The sequence below is a fragment of the Megalopta genalis genome, chromosome 4, assembly GCF_051020955.1.
Source record: "Megalopta genalis isolate 19385.01 chromosome 4, iyMegGena1_principal, whole genome shotgun sequence".
In the NCBI taxonomy this organism is placed as follows: Eukaryota; Metazoa; Arthropoda; class Insecta; order Hymenoptera; family Halictidae; genus Megalopta; species Megalopta genalis.
The window spans coordinates 32,500,458-32,521,271 of NC_135016.1; the positions used below are offsets into that span (position 1 = coordinate 32,500,458).

The window sequence follows — 20,814 nt, forward strand, 5'->3', positions numbered from 1 at the left end:
AATTAGCAACAAGAACGGGCGATATTATCTCTCTTAATTTTAGGAGTCGATAAAACTGCAATCACGCTGCGAATTATCGTTACAAAAATTAAAAAGTATTTATTCTAATAGTCTATTAAAGACTGACTTGACACGAATAAATGGTACCTTTATGAGAAGCGTGTGAAATTGAGTGATTTTACAAATCATGCTTGGATCACTTCGTCCGGTCGAGGTGCACATTTTTATGAATCTGGAGATCATACTATCTAAAGTATTTATTTCTTGTTCAAGTTGTCTCATATTGTCAGTTGTAATTCTATACAAGATATTTTGATCAAGTCAAAGCAAGAATTATATACAGGGTTATCCATGTAAAGGTGTTACACGTCTTCTCCAGTTGTAATTATACATATAAAACATATTCTACATGCAATTTGGATAATATCAAAGAATTGCATCTCTCAACTTCTCTGCATTGTAATCCAACTATTTGCAGACCTATTTCAAACCAGAGTGGATATTGTTCGTTGCCATAATAATTACTTACTCATTACTCATGGACAATGTCTCAAGAAATTAGTATTTCTTAAGTGTTTTACATAGATTGTATAAAGTCGCATATTTGAATTTGATTGAATTATACAATATTATAGAAAATTCTGATATAAAAGAGAGGAAACACTGTGGACTGTAAAGAGTTCAAATGAAATTCTCCGATTGATATTCGCTTAGAAGACATGGTTGTTCAGTTGCAATTTTATATGACAACATTTCTGTTTGTATATTGTAAATAATTTTGTGTAACAAGGAAGATTTGGTGGCTAATTTTCTTTCTCTAGTTCTCACATTCTGTGTTCTTACATGTATTTAGTTACTATCTCTACTCTATTTCTAACAGCGGTTGCTAATGGTGTAGAATAAATTTGCCTAATACGAAGAGATGTCCTAATATTTTCATTTTTAAACGTGTATCTACTTTTAGTAAAAGTGTTTTTAATTGTAAATTATAATTAAAAAAAAAGATGGCTTTCATATTAGGCATCTTCACCCTATAGTAGAACAGTGAATATTTTTGTATGAAGCCTGCACACCTTTCCACGGTCTTCGTCACGAAAATTCGGCGACAAGCTTCCTGGCGAGTACCGGAATTTCTCCTCTTGCGGTACACCGTTCGCCTGCATGACGGACTGCGCCGGGCTGTCCGGAAAAAACACATTCTCCTTGCTGTCGGTATTTAGCAGCCGACGTAATTTCGTCTGCAGCTGATCTCCACCGGTACTGCTCGGTGGCCCTGAAATCGTGCGCCGCTGCGGAACGGGAACCAGGCGTGGACTCTTCGGTGGCAGCGCGGGTGGCAGTGTTTGTTGAGGATTCAGAATTCCGTCCGCTGTCGAACAAAACGCAAATCAGTTCCAGAAACACGTTCCCAGCACTATAATCATTGAAATTACTGGTTTCAAATCTTTTACTTCCTTATTACTGGAAACGTAAATGCGTTTCTGCAGGAGATTACTAAATAAATTCATTTATTTCAGCTCGTTTCATGGAGGTTGTTCAAGCTTCAGTAACTATGCTCTTGCAGCTTTTCTATGAAATTAAAAACGAGCAAGCGTGACTGCCCGGCACTTCTGGACTTAACAGGTTGACTGAGGCGTAACAGTTTCCGGCTAGATAGACGTTTTATTTGATATTCCGGATGCGATATATACTTTTTACTCGGTGCGTAACAAATAATAAAGAACTCTTATTTTTTTACACTAGTCTCTTTTGTTCGCCGAACCTTTGCATTTAACGCTAATTTAAATTGTTCTCGAAGTAAAAAATGTCTCTGGTTGAAAACTTTTTTAGTTTATCCGAATTTAACCCTGAACTGATATTCTGGAGTCATAAGCGGATTTTTATGCAAAATAAAAATAGTCTGCATCAATTGCAGGAAACAGAAACCGAGTAGCAACCTTATTCTTCAAAATAATACAATGACGTTTTAAAATGCTTTTAATTTTTTACACTATTTGAAATTGTAACCAACCAATTTTACCATAAATTACCATATAATTTATATATATATATATATATATATATATATATATATATATATATATATATATAATTATAATTATGTATATAATTTATATATATTTATATATTATATTACCATATAATATATATAATATCAATTACCATAAATTTACCATGAATTTAAATAAATTTTTAAGAGAGATATAAAAAAAATTGATAAAAGTCATTGTAATAGATCGAGGCTCTACAGGTCACATTTGAAATCCATATCGTCGCGCAAGTATAAAATAAGTTCATGCAACCGACTTCTACGGTTCTCCAGATACGGTGACCGATTCTAGTATGTAAAAAGTATCAGTCGCGTATCGATAGTTTCCAGCTGACGATAAGGCGTACCATTTCCGTGTCAACGATCACGGAAACGTTGACTATAATGAAACGAACTCTTACACGACGCGACAACGTCGAAATAAGCTATTCGATTAGAGCAACCATTTGGAAGTAACACGTCTAGATGTAAGGATATCGTGTATCACGCCAGTTGTAATTACTTTAGAGCAGAAAGCGATACACAAACGTGGCTCGGTTACCAAACCAGAGAAATGTGGTTGTGGCGAGTTATCCGGCTCGAAGAATTTTAACCTTCCGTGTCCTGGAGGAGCTTTAATGCTCCACTTTCATCAAAACGTTTCGAAGAACCGCCCACGCTTGTTGCAATTTAATTTAACGCGTTTCAACCCTCGTCCGTACCTCGCGTCTACAAATTAATATTCGTATTGGGTTGGCAACTAAGTAATTGCCGATTTCAGTTATAGATGTCTCTCATTCCCATTTTTATGATATCCGTAAATGTTATATTATAAAACTATTATTATTAATATTATTATTATTATTATTATGTTATTTTTTATTATCCGTGAATGTTAGCAACTGGACAAATTGAATGCAGCGGTCAGGGAAAAGCGACCAGAATTGGTCAATCGTAAAGGTGTCATTTTCCACCAGGACAATGCTAGGCCGCACACATCTTTGTCCACTCGGCAAAAATTGATGGATATTGGTTGGGAATTGATGTTACATCCACCATATAGCCCTGACCTTGCGCCATCGGATTACCACTTATTCCGATCCCTGGACAACTCCCTTCGTGGTAAAACTTTTAATGATGATGACGCTGTAAAATCTCACTTAACTCAGTTTTTGGCCGAAAAGGATCAGACTTTCTACGAGCGTGGAATTTTCAAGTTGTCAGAGAGATGGCAAAAGGTCATCGCGAACAAAATGGGAAATACATTACAGATTAAACTTCATTCCAAGTAAAAAAAAATTTTTTATTTCATTGAACAAATCGGCAATTACTTAGTTGCCAACCCAATAAAAAGAATGCTTTTCATAATTTTACGACAAATTCATTGAAACCTCGTCGCAACTATTTCGCGAAAACGGCGTCTCGACTTGTTGTAAAACGAAGGTCGCAGCGACAAAAAGTTGGAAAAACGGTGAACGAAATGATGCGGTAAAATTTGACCTCCCGTTCGACAGGATTTAAAAGCTTGCCGTGTAAAAAAAAATACGAGAATTTCCGATCGTTGACGTTGACGGACACAGCGAAATATGCTTTACGATCTGATTTTACACCTGCGCGAAACAAAACCGCTGACTAGCAAACGAGTCGGTCGTTTCCTGACGCGTGACCGAAGCGACGAAACCATGCTGCGAAGAATACCACAACCGCTGACCGCAATGAATTCAGTGAAAACGTACTATCATTTAATCCGCGGGAAGCTATTAATGCGTACGTCTCGCATTATCATCGAACTCTAAGACGGTTTATGTCTGCTACTCCCTCCATTAATTCCAAGACCGCTCCCTCGTCCTTTGCCTCGAGAATGTATACGCTTTGCATCCTGTTAAGTCCTTGGACCCTAATCCTCGATGTACCTCGCTCTAGCCCCCAAATTAAAGTGGCCAGGCATCATGGTTTCCCGGAACTTGCTCCTATTTTTAGTTCTACATCCTTGTGACGTACTTCTGAGACTATCATACGTCCAAATTTTCTGATGAAATGTTACAGTCGAATGTAGAAAGCTTTCTGTCACATGATCGAAATCCCGTTTTTAAAAAAATGCGAGAAAATGATGAAAGAAGTGATATGTGCGTAAAATTTTCAGTTCAATTATGCAACGAATACGCATACGATGCGTATTTTATTATGAAAAAAACTCCGGTTCAAATTTCGTTCTAGATCGAAGAAAAAAAATGCTAAACAGCGTTGTGTGGGGGGAGAACAATATTTACTATTTCACAAACGTCGATGAAACGTGACGGAAATGAATTTTTGTATCCTGAAGTGTCGAAGAATAAGCATGAAAAGTGTCGAAAAGTTTCATCAACGTTTTCAATTATAAAAAAAACGGCCGCAAATCATCGTCGCTCGAATGGTTTATTATTATACTAGGCGTAAAAGTTAACCGCAAAATCCTCGAAGATTACGAAAAAAAATCGACGCGCCGAGCCTGCGCCAGCATTCCGTCGCAACAGTATGTACGAAGAAAATGGACCCGCGGAATCTTTAGAAAGCGCTTTAAACGGCCAATTAAAGCGACGCCGTGAATGGCAAGTTGCCCGCGCGCCGGCAATGGAATGGAAGAGCGGCTCGCGGCTTGGCGCGCTGAAATGCCCGTAGTTAAATCGATTAGCCGGTCGGAGGTGCATCGAAAGTTTCTCGGTAGACTTACGCCTGTCCTGTTCGTGGCAGGATGCCCAGCAACAGGGTGGCGTCAGCTGAGCAGCCGGTAGCTGCGACGGGGACGTCGGCTGCATGGAACACGTCGGCGCGGTCCCGCATTTCCTGAGCAACCTGGGCGGCGCACCGGGCGCGCTCAGCTGCGACACCTGAAGATGACCGCTGTTCTTCAGCTCCTGCTTCCGGTCCAGTACGGTCTCGCTCTTCACGTAGAACGCCTTCGTCTCCTGGAGCAGCTCCACCGCGCTCTTCCGCTTCCCTGCGGCACGTGACAAGGAAACCAGACGGCTGTAAGTGACACTACGGTGAAAACGGTAAATGGCTCGCTTCCTGTAAACGGACACCGCGTCGAGACAAATACCAGTTCGACAGGGTTAGGCCACGTGCGACGGCACGAGCCTCGTTACTTTAGCCAGGCTCGAACCTTCGACGTCGCGTAATCCTGTCTCCTCCGTTGTTCTTTAACCCCTTGTCCAACAGATACCCCCGTGGGAACCAACGCGGATTCCTTCGCGAATCCTTTGCCGAGGAATTGGGCCAACCTTGCCGGGGTTTCCAAAGAAATACAGAGTTGGTTACACTTTGCGCGATGTGCTTCAGCCGAGAGAAGGCCATCCGAATATTTCTTCGAATTGCGGCGGCTAAATCCCCCCACCCCCTCGGACTAAAAGTATTCGAACACCTTTTAAATCGGAATAACTTCTTGAAAACTTAACTAAACCGAACTAGACGATTTACAGTTTTTATAAATGCATTCTAAAATGATTGAAATACCTTTTGTAATTTTGCTGTTACTTGAAATGACAAACAAAAATAAAAAGCTCTCGTTTATTAACTTTTTTTATCTCAATTCTGTTACTTCGTTGACCTTAACTTCCAAAAATTGAAGTTTCTCGTAAGATTTATGTTTACCAAGATCATATGACTGGCTTAAAACTAGAACTATCTAGGCTCTGGACGTCGTTACCGTATATTGTTTCAGAACAATGACAATCGAAGTTTATTAAATTACGTGGACAAATTTTTTTAATTTCCGCAACTATAAAAGAAGAACTCGGAAACCAGCAATTCTGATTAATTTGGTAGTTCTAGCGAGAAGATGCTCGAACCTGTGAATTTCAATGAAATATTTGTCACCACATTGAAAATGTTTAGAACTTTGATTATGAATTAAATAGTTACGTTGTAAATAGTAATATGCAATGCATAAACGTGTTAGAACCAGAGCTATTAGCAACAACAAAAATAATAATTTTTCAATTTTCTTTTTACATTTACGATGTATATTGCACAGTTATCTTTGGCATAATATAAATATTTGACATTAATATATAACGTTTGACCGAGCATGTAGACTAAATTTGCTGGTGATTAACAGATGCTCGCGCATTGCAATAAATTAATTACATATCCAAGATGGAACGTATGAAACGCGAAACAAGCAACAAAGCCAATTGTGACGTCGGTCACGTATCCTCAAATTGTCGGAAACGCTAAATTACTACGACCGCAGTGAGCTTGTTCAACACACATGCCCACACTCTCGATCAATTGATTCGAATAAACTACCTAAAATGCTACACGTGTAATGAACTCTTGTCAGAAAAATGTCAACACTTTCCGCATTGAATGAATATGACGAACCTTCCTCTGCATCCATTCACGAATTACTGCTGTTTTGCGTTCTATGTATTTGAATTGTATAAATAAAATATTCATTCAGTTAACAGTAACTCTATTCTTTTATAATGAACAATTTGTTTCTTAATTGAAAATAAAAGCAAAATTATAATGCATTGTATTTGACTTTTAGAAAAATAACGTTCGACGAGCAAACAATTTTTAATTGCCTATTTTATTCTTTTAAAATAAGGAAAATGCTTCTTAATCGACAACGGAATCGAGATTATAATGCATTGTATTCGTTTCCTAGAGAGAAATCATGTTCATTTAATAAATAATTCTTTGACTTGTAACAGTATCAACTCTTTTGTAATTAAGAAGAAATGCTCTTTAATGATAACTAAAAACAAAATCATGCATCATACTTATTCCCTAGAAAAATAATGTTTACCGAATACATAATTGTTCCCATGGCAACTTTTCTTGTTTTATAACAATGATACTTTACCTTAATCAGTACTGAAACCAAATCTACCGTAACATGTCATATTTATTTCCCCGGAAAATCATTTGACAATAAAAATTGAAACGGCGAGATACAGTTTCCAACTTTTATAGCAATGATAACCAAAAACAAAATTATACACCATACTTATTCTCTAGAAAAATGATGTTTACCGAATACGTAATTGTTCCCATGGCAACTTTTCTTGTTTTATAACAATGATACTTTACCTTAATCGGTACTAAAACCAAATCTACCGTAACATGTCACATTTATTTCCTCGGGAAATCATTTGACAATAAAAATTGAAACGACGAGATACAGTTTCCAACTTTTATAGCATCGAGCACGCGTCATTTGCTTCACAATATTCCCAATTACAAGAAGCAGCGCGCAACTCCTCTCGACGTCGACTCCGTATAAATCGCATAGTCGTCGACCATGCTCATAAATCAAAGCTTTCCGTAGGAATCCCGTTTCGTTCCCGATCGACGCGCGATACAAGCATAATAAATGGGGTATACATCCGAAAATTCGATAGAATCGAGCGCCCTATTCATGAACATCGCTCATGAAAATCGACGACTGCCACGTTACGCGACGGACAAATTGGTCTTTACAAAACTTACTTATTCGCATAGAAAGTTGCGTTGGTACTTTCACTATACATGTATATTGCGCAAGTTCTGAGCTGCTTCATCTTACTGGAAGCCGAAGATAAAACGGAGAAAGCATGAAGTAGCATTTTTCTTTCGGCCTTTTTTTTGCTTCGTTTGATGAATTTTATACCGATAAACGGCAAATTATATAGCAGGCTTCTAAGGCACACTCGCAACGCATCCGGCTAATTTCGCCTGCAAACTGTGATTTTAAAAGCACTCTTATGGCACTTGTGTGTATCCCCAAGAGCGCGGCATGTTTCCGCGCAAAAACTTATGCTGCGAATATCGATAACCACGTTCATTCCGAACACCTGCAGTTCTGGATGACTTCGGTGCAAGATTTATGAGCGTGGGAAACCTGAATTATGTGCAATTGCTGTTTGCAAGAGCAGTTCATGAATAACGTGAGCGTAGAACAAAATCTTGCCAATTAATGAGGAACTGCGAAATCTTGTCGGTAGATTAAAGTAAAATTATTAGACAGATCTTTATGCACAAATTGTTGCATATACACTTACCAAGAAAAGTAAAGAAACTTAACATATTCGTTAACATTTGAGTAAAATTTTATATTAATATATAAGTTTACATCGCAATATTGTTTTACTTAGTGCATAGGGCAAATAAAAAAGAAACGAAATAAAAATAAAAAGAACTAAGATTACAAAAAATAAAATTAATATTTGGCAAAAGAATACAAATATGTATCGTGTCTTAAGAAGGTTTTCTACACTCAAGAACATGGTTTGTATCGAATAAACGATGAAAATGGGAATTTATATAAAGATCCGCGATTATTGAAACGATTGTCGAGATATTAGTTAACTAAAGAATGGGCTGGTGTGACAGAGAAAAAGTTAACCTTGAAACAAGAATCGACGCGTGCCATCAATTCTGAAAGAGAGACGAAATATTATGAATAACGTCGGCCTTGTCGATAGGTTTACTTTATTTCCGGATTGCCACGGCAAACATCCTGCTGCGTGATAAATTACCGGAAATGATGAGAGAAAGATGTTCACAATTGAATGTGTCATTATCCTCGGCAATAGCGTGCGTCCAAACCGTCTAAATTTGTGGGAACTCGTGATGCTTTAACAAAATAGTACCGTTTCGATACCGAAGGTAAACATTCTTATCGATCCAACACTTTAGATCTAGTTTAATAGTTTATTTACCACAAGCCTGTCAATAGGCTTTTTAACTTTTTTATTATGCGTAAGAGAATCTCAATAATTGAGTCGTTTATTTTGAAAGTGGCATAAGTCACTTTACCGTAATGAAAAGTGGTGGTTTTTTAATGTTTATACGAAATTATTTATACTGAGAAAAATATTAGTATCCTGAGATAACAAATACAAGTAAATCTTCTCGAAAGTTAGCATCCATATTTTTAAACGTGTTAAAACGCAAACATCGACTTATATCGACTTAAAAACAAAGTGACTTATGCCACTTTCAAAATAAACGGCTCAATTATTTCGAAAGAAATTGTCACATTATGTTAATACTTTATGCACCGACAGTTTTCTAATTTTTTAAAAATTGGTAGAAAGCGATAACAATTTTATCCATAATTCAACAAATTATTTTGACTAATAAGATAAATACTAATAAGTTAGTATTTCAAATAAAGTTATCAAATTATTCAGACTAATGGAGATGCGATAACTGCTTCTGAAGTTATTATTCGAAAGAAAATTACCAAGCTTCTTTACCATGGAAAAAACGTAACAGGGACTCTAGAAACGAAATATGTATTTTCCTTGACTAGCCGTGATTCTATGACGAATTATATCAAATGATATCAGCAACTGGAAGAAACAGGTACGTTCTGCAGATAGCGCGATAAAGATTGCGAAACTTTGAATGGTGTCGGTTTAATGGTTTTCGCAGCCATAAAGTTTCAAGCTGCAATAAAATTCGAACAGTGCAGTAAGAAGCTAGGGAACACGGTTCATTGCACCGTCTTAGAGCACGTTGTTCGCCGTATCATTTCTAAAAGTGACTGGCAAGCGGGCGAAGTGGTCTTTTTGTGGCTCACTGCCGAAAAGGTAGGACGAAGAGAAGCGAAACGTCTGTGGATGAAGTTTGACGAAGCTCTGTCTGTAAACACGCTGTCGTTTCCGAAGATCCCGTTTCTATTTAGTACCGACTAATATTACTGTGATCTATTTTCTGGGAACGACTCGAGACACACGAATAGTGTCACAATAGTCCTTCAGCTCACCTAAATCACGTTACGAGTCTCTGGAGTTTTATACGTTTGTTGCAAACAGAGCTAAGCACATTTGAAATAATATCGTTTGAAATATCATTTCAAATGTTATTTATTATTGTATTTTACATTATTTTGTATTATATTTTATAGATATTTATTGTATAATAGTTTGAAATAATTATTTGACATAATTATGAAGTTTTTAATGTTTGGGGGTGGTTTGCACCTTCGTTACTTTAAACAAATTGTTGCGAAGATTTCATAAAATAAAATCTTGTTGTTCGATATTACGTTCAACATTATTCCTCTTGACCAATTCGAAATAAAGAAATAATGACATCATTTATTATTCGAATTCGCTTTATCTCAAATAACAGTACTAAAGATACCGGTCTGAAAATAAATTATTTCAAGTAATTATTCTTAATTTTCATTTCAAATCAAATTTGCCCGCAAACAAAGCAATTTCAAATAACAAATTATTTCGTTATTTCTTCATTTCAAATTAGCCAGAAGAAATAATGCTGAAAACGATTATAAAATAATTATTTCAAATGATTATAAAATAAAATAGCATGTTATTCGAAATATTTCGAATAATGTTAGATCGGAAGAGCTCGCTGGCACGAAAATAACTATGAAATAAAATAACGTGTTATTCGAAATGATATTTCAAACGAAGTGACTTCCAATGTGCACATGACTGCCTGTTATGTAGTCAAGTTTCAAGAGGAAAGCAGAAAGACACGAGGAAACCTTGTCGTCCCTTGGAGTTTGGAGGTCTGACTTCCTCCGCCAATGGTGTAATCGACAGTAGTGTGCACGTGTACGCACTTTACACACGAGCTCGGGTTAAAGTGCCTCGTTTGAAACGACGACAAGGCGAGCCCGAGCGTTAATGATCAGTGCACCGACATCTGCGGCTTCCTCCTGTTTTCGCGTGGCACGCACGCCGATGATTGATGACAAGCAACTGACACACCCCAGGGAGCTGACACCCCCGACTTGTAACAATCATCGATACGGCCGCGATAGCGTCCGCTGGACCATCGAATTCGATCGTTGGTCCTTGCCTAACCGATGTCATCGATTGTTTTCGTTTTCGACAGCTTACCCGGCTATTATGTATGAAATTTCTGATTTTCAGGGATCGTGTTCCTTTTAATGGTCAAAAAAAGGCTTTTTGAGATTTTTTTTTTAAATACTTATAAAGCAATAAAAACGAGAATTTTTTTATTTTTTAACAGAATGCAAAATGGTGGCTCAGTGGCCGGTAGAAAAAAACGCCTTACCAGACATCAAATAAAGAATAATTGTCATCAATTATCAAAAGTGTACAATTAATTGATGAGGAATAATATTAGTTGGCGATGGAATTATACAGCGAAGAGTTTAATTATGCAAATTATTTTTGTTTCATTTTATTATAGTACACCAGGTCCGTTAAACATTTGTGGAATAATATTTATGTTAGCGATATACTATATAGATTTTGCACGTGTTTATTTATTTTGTTGGATCGACTTTCGCCGCACCGTCCATTGGGCATAAATCATTTAACGCTTATCAAAACTTACATAACAAACTACACTTGTGTAAGCCGAGTCTGCTTGTCGCATCAAGCCACGGGGGTTAAACGCAATTTATGGGCGTATTTATACTCTCTCCCTCTACACGAATAAGCGTCAATTGATTGTTGCCGCGACAATCAGTAGCGTCTGATTCCACCGACAATGAGTTCAAATAAAATACACATGTATGCACAATGTATTAACACTTTACGCATCGATTGTATGTAAACACTATCTTACTTTTTATGCAAACTATTTATTAGTACTCAGCTGTTGAAGTTCTAAAATATCTGCAAAATGTTAATTTTCAAAAAGAGTCATTGAACGTAATTTTACTGTAAATTAGTAAAGAATGCTAAATTCTTGGTGGACTACAGTTTGTGTGTGCGCGTATAAAATTGTTACTTTGATTAATAAAAATATGTAATATTTCTTGTCGTTTTGTACTTGACGATTAGTTTTCAATTTAAAAGATGTGATGATTTCTATTTTTAGAAAATCAAACGTATTATTGATTTTATAAATGTTGTCGTTCGAGTTTTATTTGTTAATAAAAATTATAGAAATCGCGACTACTGTAAAAATTTGACAGCTCAAAATTCGTCGAACTGGATAATCTGTAAAATCATCGTTAGTGAAAAGATGAGAAATATTGCAATCGATATAAATGGATACAACAGAGAATAAAAAATGATCGGAATTCTGTTTCCATTTAGAACAGTTGGCGTGTAAAAGATTAAAATTAGATTGCAATCGTTCATCACGATTTCTAATATAAACGCGAACAGAGAGAATTCGGCCACGGCTTGTACCAAATTAATCAGTTCAATTGGTTAGAAGTAGTCAGCTGGCAAGCGGAATGATTTCACGTTATCCCATCCTCGACGAGCTACATTTCTCTATCTTTGCAAATATCAGAGATATATTTGATAAAATTTAATAACATTGGACTGACTTAAAGCGTAACTATTCACTCAAATTAAAAAGATAAAAAATATTTTCTTATTTTTTTTACCATGTTCCAACCAATTCTAATTTTTGTGTAATTGTAGTTTTCTATCTAACTATAACTTAACTAAATCCGATAGCATTTTTATTCCCTTTTTACAATGAATAATCTCAGTTTTCATAAAGATCCGCAGTCCAATAATAAGTATTAATAGCCGGGCGGCGAGTTTGGGGTCTTTATGGACCCAGAATAGAAATATTGTGATTCGACGATCAATTTTTTTTACAAAGGATTGCCTTAAAAAAGTATATTGAAAAATATTTATAAATGAAGTCTTAGATCATCCTAAGTATACTCAATTATTATTTTTTTATTAAAAAGGTCCGGCGTTCGAGTGGTAATAGCCGCTCAATGACAGTATCTTTCTTAAATTTCGTAATCCTTGTCGCGTCATTAGGTTTGTAACGATTAAAAAACTCATTGCAACCAGTTCTTTCTAAATCCATTATTTCCCAAGATTGATGAGAAACCGTTGCCTTCGGTAATAACAAGAATCGGTGGCGAAAAAAAAACGGGTTGATGCGTCGCGTCGTCTGAGATAAATGACGTAGCCGAGGGAAGTTGCAAACGCTGCAATTTTCCCATTTCGCTACTTTTTGTCACAGTATGACTCGGCAATAAAAGAAACCTGAAATAACCCGGTGTCGAAACACAATGGCTACGGGAAGTAAGGGAAACGCATCCGCTGTCCCAGAAATGTGAACAGTCCTTCAGGTACTTTACTTACAAATTGACGGAATAGTATCAGAAATAAGACTGCACCGATAATACAACGATTCTATTATAATAAGGAAGAAAATCTGCGAGGATATAAATAAAAATGACAGCCGCTTGAACAAAAATGCAAAATGTGTACATTGATAAACATTAACACTAGAACTATCGTTCCTTAAACATGACTAATATATACTGTTTTATATAACAATGACAAGATTAGATTTGTGTAATCTTCGTACGATTTCGAAATAGTTTTATAATATCAAGAACAGTCAAAGAAAAAATCAGCAACCATACATTTTAGATAGTTTTAGTGTTAAGCTTTTTTATTAAACAAATGCTGCACCTCCAAATAATAGCACTGAAGTAATTAAGTTGCTATCAATTTTGTTGTGTGTAAAATCTTCGCAAATAAAGTCTACACATATTCCTTAAGTATCGAATCAAAACAATGGATAGTAAAAATTTTAATAATTTTCTGTTCTATCGAAGCAATGGATAAAAATGAAAATTTTTAATGATAAAACAACCAACACAAACAACAATCTCTTGTTGTAATTAAATCTTATAAAAATATATAAAACAATTCTCCTATTAAAATTCCATTTTCGTGAAAACATCTATAATAATAGTGTCAGATACGTAACGTGTTTCACCGATGACTAACTTCTACTTAATTAATAATTCGGTCAATGTTTTAATGAAGTACACGGTGAAAGATGTCAGCAGAAAATCGACGGAGATAATTGGACAAATTTGCAGAAAGAAAGAGTTAACGAAACGAAATGTAAAACGGGCGAGAAATCTGTCGGAGAGAATTAGTTTCGGTCAGGAATTCGCTAAAAATAATTCGATATGAGACCGCCCCTAGGAAGAACAAATAGCATAGGCCGTTTGAACCACGCGTTAACAAACGAGGGTTATAAGAAGCACGGGTTCCTTGACACGGTTGGAGGAATCTTGAACTAAGATGTTTCTAAAAAAAGACTATGTTACGTTGCGCAGGGGTTCGTTTCGTTTTCGTTTGACACTTAGCAGCTTGACATCAGGAAAACCATTTGTGGCTTGTGATACATCACTCTTCAACCGCGAGTGCGACAGTGCATAATTCATTAAATCTGCATCCTTTTATGAAAATGCATCATCGACTCTAGAGACAACGAACGCGGCAAACGTGGCCGCGCGTTTTATCGCATGAATTACGAAAAGTGCGTTTATTGAACATTCAATTGATTTTCGCTGTAGTACACTCTATAAACGAATCAATCTATTGAATAAATTCCCGCGGAAGCACTTTTCTGTCGAGACCGCGGATTTTGTGCGTGCACGACAAAAAAGAGTGGGCGCAATTTAAAACGGCGAACAAATTAACAGATTCGGAAAATATTTTATTGTCCACTTGTGTGCCCGAATTGTTGGGGAACGAAAGCAATTTCAATTTGGTGACATTTTTCTTCTGCACTCGATGTGCGTGCTATTAATCTTCGACACGCGAACGATAGACCTTTTCGAATAAAATATAATATATAGAATACATTCATACATGCAACACAATCCTGTATTTGCAAAATAAACCATCTGGTTTAGAGCATTAATAAATAAATATATATAATTTTATTTATTAATTTCTCCCCTAAGATATTTTTTATGGTACTCCTATGGTACTCCCTCCGCTTTTTCTGTAGACCTTAATGAAACACGTGAAACTTTCAATTAATTGTCATATATTGCAAATATAATGGAGCCTAGCCTGTTTAAACAGTTATGTTAAAAAAATAATGATTAATTTCAAGACCGCGAAGCAATAATTGTAAAACAAGAGATATGGATGATTTTGGTCCTTTCGGTAATTATCCAATATTAAAACTTCAGATACAGACATTTTAAGAAACGATCTTCAACAACTTCGAGAATAGATTCGGCACCAAGGATTGTCACGAAGCTCGCAATTCTTCATATTTTCAAAAAGGAACTTCAAAGCGCTAGAGATATTTCATTTTAGCAAAGGTAAATTCGGCATATTATTGTTCCTTGTTTTCGAAACGAGTATTGTTACGTAGTTTCTTGGCGAGGTTGTTCGCGACCACGCGCACCGCAAATCATAAGCGTCAGTCATGGTAGCTGATGACATGTGTTTGACACACTGTGGAAGACTTTCTTTTGAAACGACCGCAGACTGCGATAATAACGGCGGAAGGGAGATAAGAAAAAAGATGAGCTAGCAGAAGCTGGAGGAACTGCGGATTCCGTGACGGTAGAAATGTGTCTAGACGCGTGGAACGCAACGGTTGCACAGTGCACTCCAACTGCAGCGAATCCCTGCAGCCCTTGGCGGATGATAACATCGCGAGCCCGGCATTTAATAAAATACCTGTCAGGTTTCTTCGAACGAATAAAAGACGCGTAATGAAACAGAAACATCTGTAAATAATTTCTTATTTTCTGCCTCTCGTATTTCATGCGTACATTAAGAAAATTAACAGCAAACGAGCTGTTTAATAATAAATAATAAAATATGTAATATAAGGGGACAATGTTTAGAAGTGATCATTTTCTCGAACTGCGAGATTAATTCTTCGTATTGTATTTCTTTTCTTTGTGTATTATATTTTGTAAAATAATTTTGTAATCTTGTGTAGGATATTCTCTGTTAAATTTTGTCACATTTTATTTATCGCTACGGTATTGACGAGTATACTTGACATAATACAAAATGTCGCCATTTCTTCATGACGAGTAGATTATGAGAGAAGAATATATGTTTTGTTATTCTTTATTAACATATATTTTATAAAAGTGTTGTATTTAAACAAAATACGAGTAAAATCAAACATGTATTATAATCACAGTTAACTTATGTATAAAAAGATTGCAACAACGAACTGGTTAAATCGAAAGACCTTGTCTTTTTAATGTTGTTATATAAATTGCAAAACTGACAGATTGAATATAAAAGAGAATATATTGGAAAGAATAATAAATAATTGTAATAACGGATTTTGATCTAGTCTCTGCACGTTCGGAAGAGTTATAAATAAAGACATTGATATGTTAATAACTTTCTTCAAAGCAGTTTCGCAGCGAACGAGAATTCAGAAATAAAAAACCGCTATCTAATAGTATGATGTAAACTGTAATAAACTAGAATCATAAATGATAAATCATTCCGTACGGTTTAGTTTCGTTTTACAATGCCGCGACGATTCCTATTACACCGGGGATGAGAATCGAAATAAAACGAATGTTCCAATATCAACGAGCACGGCAGCGAACGTGTTAATTTTCCAATGATCGGACGTAGAACGGTACGCGTTACCGTTACAGAATTCTGTAATGAGCAATGTAATCGATACGGCTGCGCGTGAATAAACACACTCGAACAGATCGAAGATCATTATAACTAATAGCCTGTTCGAGTGAGTTTTCCTCTTGTTGTAAAAGGGATAATTAATGACGATAACGGTGAAGGGTGAAGATAAAACAGTCCGGTCGATAGGGACTTCGTTCAAGGATAGTAACTTTCCCGGGGAAGGTCGCATAGTTCACGGCGTGAATAATTAACAGTTTTATGAACCGCGAATTGGCACACGTGTCGCGAATCAATTCGCCGGCGAACTCCAATTAACAATTTTCCGTTTCCTTTTTGTTACGTTTCTGGCGAATTTCAATTGTTTCTGGTTCGAACGGTCTAACGGTCGGGTGCAAATTTACTATTTAAAACCGGACTGTTGGTTTATGTGCAAAATGAAAATTGTCTAACTTAACTGTAAGAAGTGATATATTTGCATATAATAATTTATTTTAATATTAAATAATTATATTTATTAAAATATTAAATATAATATTTTATCTATATCATAAGCAATTGATCTGGATAAAAAATCCGAATAATATTTTATTTGAATAAAAATTTATTCCTATAGTGATTCATACGGAATATAATCGATTTAAGTAAAGAATTATACAAATAAATAGCCAGAACAATTTATGACGAATGCTCGTTATTCGAATAAAATATTCGGCAGTAAAAAAAATTCATTCGGATAATTATCTTAGATAAATATTTATTCGAAACAATTTGAGAATAATACCCAACTACGATTTCAAATTGCACAAAGCATCCGGATTTGTTCGAGAATGCGTGCGATTCATCGCAAAGTCTCCTTTTAAGAAACGTTTTTACTGACTCGCAGCTGCCGCGGCAGTGTATTCAGCAAAGAAAAATGATGTTCTCGATGGAGAAATATTTTATTCCACGGTCAGCGTTTCTTTTTATATCCTGCGTACCTTGGGGTTGTGTAAAATGTAAAAAAAGACACTGGTCTTGAAACACGGACGCTTTGAACTTCAATGTCAATGTAAAGGCAACACGTGAGCGGGCAGAAAATAATCACACATCGCGTCGTAACACTCCTACCCTTCGACTCAAAGCTCATCAGCCATAATGCAGCACGTGACTTCCTACTTGAGCATCTTGGAATATTCGAATGATCTGATCGCATAAATATCTCCGAGAATTATGTGAATTCGCAGAAAATCGCTGCTGAAACTTCGAACTGCGACTTTTACGCGGAGTTTTAGTTGCATGTTTCTGCAACGTTTCTTCTTTTACTTTGGAAAAATTCGAGTTTTCGTTTTCTTGCCAAATTCTTTCGGCAAATCAGACGACGCTGAAACTGCGGAGAATTAAATCCAAGGTTTCACCACTTTTCCAAGATATTTATGTCTTACGAATGTATAAAAGTAGCTCAGGCTAATAAAATGAATGCGATTTTCTAGGGTAGAAATACGGGTTTCATCCGTGCTTATACGATTAAACGTTTATGCATTCCTGAAACTTTGCTTCTTTTATTTTTGCATTGAAAAATGCATTTCCTTGGTTCTCGTTCATTGTTTAGGCGAAATTTACTCAAAAACGGGCCATTATTTTTAACGCTTTACGATCGTGTGTCAGACCAATCTCGGCATTAATTGTTGCATCAACGATTACTTATTTTGCTGAACTACGCTATAAACAATGGCACAATCACGTGGTGTGTAAAAACACCTGAAATATTTCTCACGTCTCGAAAAGGGATCGAAAAATTTGGATGGTAAAAATTATTCACGAAAACTCGTTTATTGTTAAATTAAGTATAACACTCGTGATCTATAACAAAATTAAAGGGAGGGAACACATAGTTAAAAAAAGGTCGAGTTTTATCGTTTCGATTACAATTAATAATTATAATATATGGAAAATTGTTATCCTTACCGATAACCATTATATCGATGAAGAAAATTAAATTTCAACGGCTCGTAACAGTACATTGTATACGAAACATAATTAATTTCTTTTCTCCCAGATTTTATGTAGTTTCTTCAACTGTTTGGTTTTTAGCGACTATACGATCCGTTACGTTATCCTTAGTCGAGGAAAAAAAACGAGGAAAATACTATCCCGGAGTCTCTAACTATTCCTAGGGTGTAAAAAAGAAGGTGTAAAATACCAAGAAACAATCTAGTAACCTTTACACGAACCCAGGTTCTTCTAAAGAAATTCACGGAAAGGACAATTGGAGGAAACTCGAGCCTCTTTATCGAATTATTTTAGTCGGGTAAAAATAAAATGAAAACTTGAGTAACCTTCATAGAAGTTTTCGCTTTGCCGAGCGCTAGGATAGCGCAAACGTCCGCGGTGTTTATTAATAAATGAAAGGGCGGCTTTACCGGTATGATCGATGTGCCGATGATGATTCCTGACATACGGAGGCGCCGGATGCCTGGGCTGCATGTCCCAGTACGTGTTCCGGCTGTTCCCAAAATTGTTCACCCGTGGCTGCTGCGAAGGCGAAGTTTGCTTGCAAGGCAACCTGGCCATGGCAGTCATCATCTTCTTCTGCACCACCTCGCCTACCTAAAAATTAATCACCTCATCGGTGCCCCGGTTTGTTGCGCCGTCGTTTCAACCCCATCTTCGAGCGATCCTCACCACTCTGGAACAGACAAAACAAGGATTTAACACTGGAACCAATATTTGACGCGTTCTACGGAAAATCACGTTATACGAAAACAGTATAGTCGCAGTATCTTCGTTGCGTCATAGAAATTCACATTTTAGGAACTCGCGTTATACGAGAGTCTACTGTACTTGATCGACACAGAAAGTTTACTTATTAGCCTGTGAATTTTTATGGAAAATGAAAATGGTTTGCATCAATTAATAGAAACAGGGGTTCAATATAAATGTATTTCTCCCATACAGGGTGTCCCATAATTATATTAACACCCTCGGAAAGGGTTGATTCCTGGGGTCATTTCAAGTAACTTTTTCCTCAGCGAAAATGCAATCCCGAGGCACCGTTAACGAGTTATTAACGAAAAACAGTGACCAATGAGAGGCGAGATCAGCTGGCGCGAGGCGGCCGAGTCAACAGCGCCAGCGGTCGAGCGGTCGAATCCCAGTTCCGCTGATTGGCTCGGCCGCCTGGCGCTAGGCGAGCTCGCCTCTCATTGGTCAGCGTTTTTCGTGAATAACTCGTAAACAAAGCCGCGGATTATATTTTCGCTAAGGAAAAAGTTACTTCAAATGATCTCAGGAATCACCCCTTCGCAGGTATAAACCTAATTATAAAACATCAAATAATCTTGTATATTATACATATATTATATACTATAGGTTATATATATAATATATAATCTCAATGTTTTAGTATGTTTTAGTTTTGGGGTCGTTCTAGAGTTAATAATCGCTGTCAGTGACGTTATGGCCGCCACGGAACAGGAAAATTCCGTGTGAATGAACGCGCGAACGCCTGTACCGTACACAAAATTGTTTCTTAATTGACTGATACGGTTTACGAGGCTCGGTACGATCGTTGCGCAACAATAGAAAAATGTCATTTACACTGTCGCCGGGGATAGGCAGCCGTGGCACAAAGGATCTGCTGCACCTTGTTAAATATTTAATCAGCCACACGCCTCCCGATTCTTCGCGCTGCCCTATTCTTCGAGCACAATGACATCTGTATTGGGCTACCTGTATTCAGCAGGGACACCCAGCATTTCCCAGGCTTTGCCTGCCTATTGTCGACACCGTTTTAAACAAGCATGTACAAATGTCGCGACGCGACACACACACGCACATACACGCACACACACACACACAGACATTTCCGAGACGCGAATATAACCACCGCGCTATACCTGTTATTTTTTCTTTTATTTCTTGTTGCAATTCCGCTAACGACTCCCTTTCAGATGGTAAGCGAAGCTTGTTATCAAACCATGGATTAAGGCGCAGCGAAAAAAGTGTTCAGCGGGCCACATGGAATTTTCGGTGCTTTGTAGCTCCGCGCGTGGAAATAATTTTCTAACGGATTAGAAACGCTGGTAGCTTACACCGAATTGTCCACTCGCGCGGTGCGTACACGTTTCAGACAAATCCGTGCAAATGAAAACCATGTGAAAAGCATGGAGTGCAACTGTGCACAGTCCATAGGGAAAATTGCACCTATAGATACCAAAACTCGAAGAATTTTTGAACAATTCATGTATGGAAATTATCGAGCGAAATTCTATATTTTCTGGCTTGGTCAGAATAAAAATCTTATTCGGATGAATTGTTATCTAATAAATTTGTTTTCGCTTGGATATTTATTCGATAATCTATATTTATTTATTTTCTATCCTTATTATTATTTTCTTATTTCTATCCTTATTTATATCCTATTTCCTTATTTCTATCTTTATTATTATTATTTCTATCCTTATTTTCTAT

General features: G+C 36.7%; 1 protein-coding gene and 1 long non-coding RNA gene across 3 annotated transcripts in view; one reads left to right on the forward strand and one right to left on the reverse strand.

The window, feature by feature from the left end:
• The window catches only part of LOC117227943 (uncharacterized), a 64,245-nt gene that overhangs the window by 7,832 nt on the left and 35,599 nt on the right, over nucleotides 1-20,814 (reverse strand). Inside the window, exons 2-4 of one of the 2 annotated variants that reach the window (XM_033483498.2) lie at nucleotides 18,765-19,030; nucleotides 4,740-5,006; nucleotides 1,074-1,369 (exon numbers count right to left, since the gene is read on the reverse strand). In XM_033483498.2, the coding sequence (XP_033339389.1) occupies nucleotides 1,074-1,369; nucleotides 4,740-5,006; nucleotides 18,765-18,927 (726 nt within the window). In that variant the 5' untranslated portion in view covers nucleotides 18,928-19,030. The remainder of the gene's footprint in view (nucleotides 1-1,073; nucleotides 1,370-4,739; nucleotides 5,007-18,764; nucleotides 19,031-20,814) is intronic. The other variant, XM_076520994.1, reaches the window with a different exon arrangement.
• LOC143259337 (uncharacterized) lies at nucleotides 4,897-5,582 on the forward strand. The gene is made up of 2 exons (XR_013033155.1): nucleotides 4,897-5,037; nucleotides 5,228-5,582. It is a non-coding gene; the product is annotated as an uncharacterized LOC143259337 (long non-coding RNA).